The following is a 10,873-nucleotide window of genomic DNA, read 5'->3' as shown; positions in this document are numbered from 1 at the left end:
CCAAGGCATTATATAGTGATTTAGAAAGGGACAAAGTTGTGTTCAAAGGTAAGACATGTAAACTCTTTGACCATTCCTATGAGACTGAGAGAGATTGATTTAATGGCAAAAGGGATATGGATAAATATGTGAGGCTTCCAGGAAGCAACATCTGCTAACATCAGTGAGGTCATCCCTCGTCTCTCCCTTCACTATCTTATGCTGTATGTTTTGGTATGTGTTTGGAATTTTTAAGGGTTTTAGTCAGAATAATCTTAATCAGAAATCAACGACTGATGAACGGTTTCAGGAACTTTTTCCATACAGAATTGAAACTTCGTTTCCGTAGTTGTTAAGAGTTGGCGGAAAATAGGAATCCCGCAGCTAGCTTTCAGAGTTCACGGGGAAACCTAAAAAATTTTGAGCCTGTCATTCACATATAGCTTGCTACTTGTCTATGCCTCGCCCTCTCTATCTTCTTCCTAATCCTTAAAGTGTAGATGTGATAAATTATGATCCTATGGTTCATTTCACATTTGCTGTTGTTCATGATATGTTGTAGCACATTCGTCTTGGCAACGTATCATCTGCAAATAGAATAACTAGAGCTGCGCGTACGATTTCTTAAAAGCACAAGCAACATCCCATGTAATAACTTGTTACATTTAATCAAACACCTTTGAAAAAACCAAAATTACATCTTTCATACGCTTGTAATTGCAGTGATTTCTAGATTATCGATGGCTCATGTGATTGCAATTATTAGGGTGAAGTTCATATGTTGATGTCCATAGTTATGCGTAAATAAGTTCTAGTTACTCAATCACATCACAAATACACAGCTTAACTTGTCATCCAATTGATGTACATAGGGTTATGTCGTCCCTTAATATACTAGTATAATTAAGCAAGGTCAAAGCATTATCTAGAAAGATGGAAATGGTCCAAAATGAGGCTGTGCAAAACACTAGGAGAGACTATAGCTTAGAAAGCAAGCATATTAGATATGTGATTTGACCAAAGGGCTACACGCCTTATCCCCTGCCAAATCACACCGAATCCTTTTAATTATAGACCTTTCACATCAAGTGAATTTCCCTCGTTTTTAACAAATCTCGGATTCTCTTTTCACATGTTTCACAATCCAAATTAATTAAATAAATCGATCCTTCTTAACAATAATTCTAGATTATATCAAGACTTGTACCGCATTAAGAGTTCTAATTACAGCTGAATGGGCTTTCTGTACTTGCATTATCAAGACAGGGTGGCAAGGATGGAATTGGATGCTCATAAAATTTCAAGCATGATGTGATGTATCATGTTATAACTGTGGCGACCGTGACATACAAAGCCCTTTTTTTTTCTATAAGATATACAAAACCATTTGGACCCAAGTTCAATTCTCTCTTGTATGCTAAGCTACACAATTTACTAATAAATTTTCCCTTGTTCTCTTTTAGGGCTTCAATATTCTTTGCACATGTCTTTGACCATTGGTTTTGACAAGAATGTGAACGCGATGACCTGAGAGCACAAGCTGACGCGGAGGATGATGCAATGAGGGCACTAAATATATTGTCTGGAATCATATGCCTTTATGACCAATCCTCGAGTCCGTCGACTTGGTCGCTTTCCTGTTACCTAAATGCGTTGATTATTAGGAAGTCAGTCTGCGCAGAGTTTGACGTTTATTGTGCCCTAATACACTATTTGTTTTCGTGTCACGTGTAATCAACACTCCGAAAATCAAGTGCTTGTAACCCGGTTGACAAGAACCTTACAAAAAAGAAAAATTCTTCGTATGACGCTTAATTGATATTTACATGAGTAAATGTCGTGAAATGGAATGATACAAGGGCGACAATTGCACATTATCACAGGCAAAGTTGATGTTGGTCTGCTCTGACGGAACAGTCAAACTTCAAGAAAAGAACGCCGAAAGTTGAAGACTTTGGAAGTTGGGATTTGACCACCAAGTGTGGTTCCCACCAGCTATTGGTGCGTGCTTTCTACACAACTATTCTCTGAATACGCTTCATTCGTTTGAATGTCCAGATACAATCTATTACATGGCGTAGTATGTTAATTTTGCAGACGGGTTCTGGCATACCTGTTGCTTTAAAGACCAAAAGGAGACCTGGGTCTTATTTTGGTCTTAGGCAGCGTTCATGTCCACCAACCTCATCAAGTTTTATGTGCATTGGAGTCTTCCTGGTTTAAACAACCTGATGTTAACAACTACGCCTAGGAAGCGATCGTGCAAACTCGTTATCGGCAGTGTACAAATCATAAGCAAACTTATGAGGGTGGAGTCGAGTCTACCTTAAGATTTCATAATTGTCTGCAGACCACGTAAAGATCTTGCGGCTCTTGGCGTTCTCGTTCAATATCTTAGTCAAAGGATGAGTTGAACTGAAAACAGATGCATGACGATAGATCTCAGGTTTGTTTCTGACTGATTAAACTTGAGCAGTTGCAGATTGCAATTGCAGCAAACTGACTCCTCCAGGTGCAGGCATGGTGGTAAGTTAGTGAAGAGAAGAGCACAGAAAGGGGTTTAAGCCAGATCTTTTCTTTCTTCTCATTCTCTGCAAATCAACCCAAGGGCAAGCAGAACAGAAACCCCAAAGGAGAGAAAAAAATTTACAGTATATTTTATGCATGTGACATTTACATTCAGTGGGGTGGAAAAATTACACCCCCATCATCATAAAGTGAAAAGAATATTTAAAAAGTGCACAAAATTGGGATACTCATTTCCATTCACACACATTGTATCCCATTTTGTGTCCTCACTCACTAAGCTGAAAGCTACAACAACATTCTTATCCCCGCAATTTCCTTTCTTTTTTTTTCCCCTCTGAAAAATCTCTCTATTATTCTCCTTTCTTGTCTACTCTACAGTTATTTCCAGAATAGTCGTGAGTCTGGGCTTTTTGTATCTTCTAAGGAGTAAAGAAGAGCACACAACACTCACAGACGAGAAAGCCATGCACGCACCAGCCACCCACGGCGGCAACACTATCCTCAACCAAGGGAAGAAAACACCGGCCGCAACCGGTATCGCAATCACGTTGTAGGCCATTGCGAAGACATAGTTCCAGCGGATTCGTGCAAAGGTCTTCCTAGATAGATCAATGGCTGTAATCACATCTTCTAGGTTGTTCCTCATAAGAACATAGTCGGCAGCTTCTATTGCTATGTCAGTCCCTGCCCCAATAGCCATGCCCACATCCGCAGCAGCTAGAGCAGGAGAGTCGTTGATTCCGTCACCAACCATAGCAACAATACTCCCATCCTTTTGGAATGAGCAAATAACTTCCGCTTTTCCTGCTGGCATTACCTCCGCCCTCACATCTTCTATGCTGACCTGCACATGGATGAGAAACATCAGACGTTGAGCATTAAGCACATAAGTAGGATATTTCCCATAGACAAGATGATTAGCCATCAAACACAAATATAAAGATTTGTTTCACTCAACGTGAAGTTATATATCAAATCTGTAAGAAAAATAGCACAAGGCCAAATTATCCATGTCAAATCTCTTGAATGCTTTTAAGAGGTTGAGCCAAAATATAGGCACATATTGAGTTGTGAGAGAAAAGTAAGAAGAATTCATATGTATTATCCACCAAGTCCGCAAACTCCTGCAAATGCATTTAAAACCCTGGATAGTAGAGTGATCTCTACGCACCTCCTTGGCAACAGCCCGAGCTGTCCTCCAGTTATCCCCTGTCACCATTACAGGCCTTATACCCATCTTCTTGAGACCTTCTATAACCACAGCAGCTTCCCTTTTCAGCGGATCTGCAACCCCCAGAACACCGATCAAGGCATCACCAGATGCAACAAGTATGCCTGTTTTTGCACTTTCTTCAAGGTCTACAACAAACTTTTCCACATGAGTTGGAATGGCAATTCCACTTTCAGCCAACAGCTTCCGATTGCCAACCTGTCAAAGTTATGTGTCCAACAAGTATATTAACATGCTATCAAAAGGCATATTATTGAGTTCAGCAGCAAAACTTTTAAATCTTCACTTCCGAAAACTCACCAGTACTCGCTTCCCTTCAATAAAGCACTGAATTCCCTTTCCTGGAAGAGCAGAAAACCCTGTGACATCCTGGAGCCATCCAGAAATCTTTGACTCCTTGGAGTTTGTAGCGTCATCAGTTTCAGAAGGATCATCAAAGAAATGGAAATGGCGAGCATACTCCACAATTGCTTTCCCCAGAGGATGTTCACTGCTAGCCTAGTTGAGATAAGTATAGAAAACAATTAAAAAGAAATGTCGAGAACAAAGTCCAGAATATCAGCATATAACAAATCATTTAAACCACAGCCTACATCACCAGATAAGCCAATGCAAGCAGAGTTCTGCAGTATGACCTTGGGCACTTGAAAGTCTACAGACCAACTTTAGGTCCACAACAATTGCAGACTAGGAAAGTTTCTATTTAAAGTCAGCTTTACCACGAGACTAAATGAGCATCTAAATTAGCTTAACTTACTGAAGCAGTTAGGTATCATGTTCCAGGGCAATGATATTGCAAATATAAAATGCATGCATAATTCTACAAATCCATTACCCAAATCATGATTTAAGTACCCGTTTTCGTTAAATTTCCGTAGGTGATAGTACTTTTTCAAATGTTTTCTTAAGGGTTGAGGATTAGTAGAATTTGTCCTAAAATAAGCCCTGTGCAAATCTAGATGGTTCAAGATATGATCCTCACAAAATCAGTTCAGACTCTCTATACAGTGATGACATTATAATAACAGATGTATATGGTCCTGTTCTATCTTGGCGTTGAGTTTTCTAAAATGTCTGCATCTGCAATTCCATTTGAACAAAGTACTGCCATGTGTGTGGATTTCTCTCTCTTTCTGTTCTTTCTCTCCAGGATAAAGGGAGAGCAGGGACTTGAATAAAAGAAAAAATACTTACCTCTGCAGAAGCCACCAAATTGAGGAACTGTCCGCGGTCCATCTCGTTGAAAACTTTTGCCGTTGTAACAGTGGCTTTCCCCTGTGTAAGGGTGCCTGTTTTATCGAATATTACATACTTAACCTTCTGGGCACTCTCCAAAGCCTCTCCACCTTTTATCAACACACCATTGTTAGCACCAACCCCTGTTGCCACCATCACAGCAGTAGGTGTTGCCAACCCAAGGGCACAAGGGCAAGAAATAACTACTACTGATATTGCGAACATCAGGGCAAGAACAAAGTAATTGCTCTTATCTGGCAGCCACTCTTCTGGATAAGCTCCAAAAGCGCCAGCAACATACCTGTAGACAAACAAAGAGGGCCTTGGTGATTATGCACACCTATCACATATTATCCAGTGAGAAAACTACATTAGCTTTTGCGGTTTGATCCCTGATTTTTAAAACCGAGATTTAACTCTCTGCTGTTCATTTTCGTGTAATTTTGATACTCTGACCTTATTTGCGTTGAGTTCGGGTTACCATTCTCGCGTGTTACAAAAATATGGGGTATTAACGGGTCATATCTTGACTGTCTATATAGTTTTGGTAACTATGTTGTGATTCAGCTAAGCCATGTGGAAGAATTATGAACCAAATTCAACACAAATAGTGGTGAAAGATCATAATAGCACAAAAATGAAGGCTTAAAGAATAGTTACCAAATTACAGAAAAGGCCAGCTAGGGACTATGAATGTTGTTTTCTCTTATCTAATCATATAGAAAGTGGACCAAAAGTAGAACAAGTCAGGTGTTGTACTCACCAACCCAAAAATGTAAAAAAGGACAAAGCAACAACAGTGGGGACAAAGATGCTAGCAATCTGCAAGTAGAAAGAACAAATTAATCCACAAACCAGAGAAACTGCAAGTCAACAACATAAAGCACTCTACATTATATGAAGCTGCAATTTGCAACCATAAAATTCTAAAGTTCATAGAGCAGATAGCTTTATTATCGACCAATGCCCCTTGATAGTCTGAAATTTGCTTTAAAAAGAAAATGCGCAATGCACATGAGTGCTGGAGTCAACAATTTAAAATAGTGACCCGAAAACCTCGAGTGCCATCACAGATAGTCATACTTTCTCTTTTCTATTTAAACTGCCATCAACTACCCTTCTTTACCCCCCTTCTCTCTTTCTTCTCAACATAGAAGACCACACAAGCAAAGATAGCCCCAAAAACACTAGAAATAAAGAACACCAAGTAATACTCATTCACCAAATGACCAAACTGGTTTTCCTGTCCACTCCAACATCCCAAACTTCGCCCTCCCATCAGCTCTCATTACTACTACTAAACCACCATCCACATGTCAAATAAAAACACCTAAATCTGGGTATTGATTATGCTTTTGATCCATACCACTAGCATCAGAAAAGGGGCTAACATCTCTAAGTCAACACTAAATGCCTTCAAAACCTCTATCAACTTCAAAGGAGCAACCCAAAAACAGCTGTCCTCATCGTTATTCATAATGCCAACATTATATCAAGCAAGGATACTGCCGAAAGATTAAGTCTTCAGATGTCTCCATTTCAGACCTTCTCAAAGTCCTAGACCAGAGAGATGCAGTTGAAAATAAATCCAGGGTCGATTGAATAGTTTGTTTCAGTTGAGATGATATTCATCTTCACATGCATTGGCACCTTGCAGATGTTATCTTCTAGTTTCCGTTGGATATGAGAGGGAGAAAGTGGAAAGTGACAGAAAGTGAGTGCATCAGCATTACTTTGTGTAGAATGTCTTCATCATTTATGTCAAGGCGAGGTTAACTGTTTCAAGCCATATGCCATTAACATGACACAACTATATCTGCTTCTTACATTAATTGTTGACATATGGAACCGATAACGAGAGATGATTCTAGCTGCAATTCGGAACTCTCAAATGACCCTGGACCTCATTATCTATCATTCCAGGAATACAAATGCTCAGCATATGACATTTAAAGACCGGAAAGCCAGAACCAAAAACCGACAGAATTTTAATAAACTGCACATAGAAGAAAGTTTCTCACTGTAAAAGAACTTGGTCCATTAGCACTACTATCTCCTCCAAAACCGATTATTAGTAACAGCATGAAGACATAATTCTCAAAATGCTCCTAATAATCAATACAACATATCCAGAACGCTCAAATCCTTCCAGCATTAATTTCACACGATGATTAGAATACTCCAGTACCGACTTCACACTACAAAAGGATTTGAAGAGTCACACAAAGGGCAAAAAAGTCATTTGCTATGAGTACTAAAGCTTTCATTTACCAAGATTTATCTAAACAAGGAAATTTATCAAATATGTCAGAACTTTGCCTTGTTAAAGTACTTACAAAATCAGCAAACTTCTGTATAGGAGCTTTGGACATCTGTGCTGTCTCAACCAAGCTAATGATCTGACTCAAGACCGCATCACTTCCTACTTTGGTAGCTCGAATGTGAAGGGCACCGTGTAAATTGATTGTGCCTCCAATGACTGACAAATTGACCTCCTTCAGAGCAGGGACAGATTCACCAGTTACCATACTCTCATTAACATAACTAGATCCCCATTCTACCGTGCCATCAGCAGGAACCTTTGTACCAGGCAGAACTTTCAATATGTCACCCGGCTGAATCAGCAAAGCATCTATTTCTCGTTCACCTATACACCTTCCTCCTGCGACATCAATAATTTACTCCAATTTACTATCAAAAGAATTCAATCTGCCACTCAGAAAAAAACGGTGCCATAATTATTAGGTTGAGCATCGAATATCTAAAGCTACTCTCAATTTAGTCACAAGGAAGTACAATAACCTTTGTCCTTGTCAAGCAGCAATGCTGTTGCAGGTGCAAGTTCCACAAGCTTTTTGATGGCATCAGATGTTTTCCCTTTTGCAAGAGACTCCAAGTATTTCCCCAAGAGTACAAAAGTTATCAGCATGGAGCTTGTCTCAAAGTACGTAGGAGACCAAAACCCAGTAAGTGCACCATAAAGAAGTGCACCAACAGAATAGAAGTAAGATGCCGAAGTTCCCAATGCAACCAAGACATCCATATTAGTTGAACCATTGCGCAGAGCTCTGCCGGCTGCAACATAGAAACGCCTGCCGATCACAAATTGCACGACGCTCACCAATGCCCACTTCAACCAATCACCCATTAAAAAAGGTCCACAACGCCATAGCAGTAGAGAGTAGACCATTGGTATTCGAGGACAAACTACCCGAATGAGAAAGACCGGAATCTACAGCCAATACATCAAGCACAAACCGTTAAGACTTAAATGAACAACAAAAAGGAAAACGTTGACAAGAAAGCAATGTCTAAAGTTTGGACCCTGAATTAATCCTTCACCCACATATTACTCTAAACATCCTTAGAATGAGTGATCCCGACATATATGTTAATGACCATTGATCGAGGAAGTAACAATTCCATCGAAGAAGAAAACATGCATCCAAAAGGAAGAGCCTCCTCTTCAAGGCGACCACACAACAGAAACAAGAAGGTGAGAACACATCTTTCTCTTAGTAGTGTGGAATGATAAGGCAAAGAGGAAATGGAAGAGATACTCACACTTAAAAATAAGCTAGATGTGAAAAGCCGAAACATGTTAGCTGTTTCTTCAACATCTTTAGAGGTCATCCTTGAATATGGGCTCATCACGTGTAACTTAAACTTGCCACTGCTCGCTTCCTCAATTGAGTCAACTAAGGAGCGGGAGGTCACAACTTCAGGATCAAAGAGAATATCGAGTTCTCCAGACGTCCCATCAAAGCGAAATTGTCTAACACCCTTTAAGCTGCTTAGTATGCCCTCTAGAAAATGCACATCCATCCCACTGAATACCCCAGTGACACCAAGAATGATCTTATCCTGTTGACTACTCTGCACCAGTGAAGCTTCAAAACCAGCATCTTCAATCGCTTCAACTATATCATCTTTACTTATTACGGCAGGATCGTACTCAACTTCACCTAATGATGTCGCCAATGCAACTACTGCTCCCTTGACACCAGGAAGACTTCTCAAGATACCTTCAACAGAATTAACACAGGCTGCGCAGGTCATTCCTCCGATAGTGAACTGACCCAAGAGAGTTTTTTGCTGCTTTGTTTTTGAAGAATTTGGTTCAGGCAGAATCTCTGCCTCAAAACCTGCATCTTCAATTGCATTCTTGATGTCTACTTCCTGAATCACGATGTAGTCACAAAAAACTGTCAAAAATAAGGAATAGACAACTCAGCACTTAATAAATAAGCTACAAAAGCAAAATTAGACAACAAATAGGCTAAGTAATGTCTTCTGCAGAGTTAAGTCACAATGAAGCATCTGCAGCCCACGTTGATTCAAAAAGAAGTGTTGGCCATGGCTCGATAAGTTAATCCCAATTGATTTGAAATCAGACCCATTATTAAAATTGCAATGAAACCCGGGCCATAATAGGAAAGTCCAAATTGGACTCTTGCCAACAGGACCATGGGCAATGCGAAAAGTTCACACTTTCCGCATTAGCAGTAAAGAGAAGGAAGTCATGTTGTTGCTCCAACACCACTGGAAGAGACATGAATTATGTCTCCCAATATCATACAGATGTAACTCGAATAGTTTAGTTTACCGGGAAAAGAAAATCCACAGAAACTTTTCCTTGTCAATGTTAATGAAGCCCATCGGCAGAATAGGTGAATAATCGCAGAATAAAAGTAAGGAATGATCCACGAAGGTTTCACCATTAATCTCTGTGACCCAGGCAAGATGCAATTGCAATGGAAATCTAGTATTTGAAACAAAGGGGTAATGCCAACTCAACCAAAAGAGAAGTACGAAGACTAGGACACTAACCAACAGCTGAAGTTGGAAAATTAACTTAAACAAAGCTGGAAGGAGGCGATCCTCCCGCGATTACCTGATCTAATTGCGAGGAATAGAAAGAGCAAGCAAAATTGGCTTTGATCAGAGGACTGAGCTCACGAGCTACTAAAAAAAAACCAACTTCCCAAGCTTCGAATGCACAAACCAACTAAGTCTACCAGCGATCCACGACCCATCTCCAAACTTCGCAAAAGACGCACAAAGCAAAAAGAGGAGGAGGAGGAGCAGAGAACCAAGGAGCATCAACCGACCTCGACCAAACCAGGATCGTAGACAACGTCCGCCTTGCTCTGCAGCAGGGCCACGGAGGCTCGCAAGACGCCGTCGACGCCCCGGAGAGCTTCCTCCACGGAATTCGAGCAAGCGGCGCAGGTCATCCCGGTCACCCTCACCTGAACCATCCTCATCCCTCCCTCCCCGGCGCTCCCCGGGGAGTTGTCCTCGTACGAGTCGAGGAGCCTCACGTCCTCGAGGTCGCCGCCGCCCCCCTCCAGGTCCTCCCCGCCGGCGTTGGCGGCGGCGGCGCCGCCGCCGTGGAGCCGCGACAGCTGGAGGTCCGCGAAGCTCGGCGCCATCGGTAGCCGGAACCGGTACCGGAGCTCGGGGATCTCCCGATCGGAACGCGAAGCGAAGGGGGAATCGACTGTTCGACGCTCACCGGAGTTTCAAAGGGGCGGGGGGAAAAGAGGAAGACGTTTCTTCCTATTTTCTGGCTCCGAGAGGGAAGGGGAGGGAGAGACAGCGGCCACGTTTTAACGGGGGCACGACCGGTGGATGCCGCAATTACGGTTGTGCCCCTCCGGGGGAGTTGTTTTTTCCTCCGCATTGACCATCTTGCCCTTCCAATGTGTGTCGTACTACCAGTGGTTCTGGTTCTGGTGGGGGAAGTTGTACTGCAAAGTTCGTGGGCGGTGACGATGGATACGTGTGATAGTTTTCGGGTTGAGATTTACGAAGAGTTTGGCGACAAATTAATTTCTTTTTTTTTTCCTTCTTGACAAAGAAGCCCAACCTTAAATATTTAAATTAGTCATAAAA

General features: G+C 41.4%; 1 protein-coding gene across 1 annotated transcript; it reads right to left on the bottom strand.

Moving 5' to 3' along the window:
* Nucleotides 1-2,612: 2,612 nt before the first annotated feature.
* On the bottom strand, nucleotides 2,613-10,540 carry LOC115692110 (copper-transporting ATPase RAN1). Its single transcript, XM_030618868.2, has 9 exons — nucleotides 10,087-10,540; nucleotides 8,540-9,154; nucleotides 7,778-8,207; nucleotides 7,312-7,637; nucleotides 5,739-5,797; nucleotides 4,934-5,276; nucleotides 4,040-4,237; nucleotides 3,680-3,937; nucleotides 2,613-3,352 (listed from the first exon to the last, which is right to left on the bottom strand). The coding sequence occupies exons 1-9, from the start codon at nucleotides 10,408-10,410 to the stop codon at nucleotides 2,876-2,878; spliced, it is 3,030 nt and encodes a 1,009-aa protein (XP_030474728.2). The 5' UTR covers nucleotides 10,411-10,540; the 3' UTR covers nucleotides 2,613-2,875.
* Between the last annotated feature and the right edge of the window lie 333 nt (nucleotides 10,541-10,873).

The sequence above is a fragment of the Syzygium oleosum genome, unplaced genomic scaffold (genome assembly GCF_021117445.2).
Source record: "Syzygium oleosum isolate NSW1041296 unplaced genomic scaffold, Sole_v2.1 Sole_v2.29, whole genome shotgun sequence".
Lineage (NCBI taxonomy): Eukaryota > Viridiplantae > Streptophyta > Magnoliopsida > Myrtales > Myrtaceae > Syzygium > Syzygium oleosum.
Note: the sequence above shows the minus strand (reverse complement) of the source record. Positions and strands in the feature narration are given on the sequence as shown.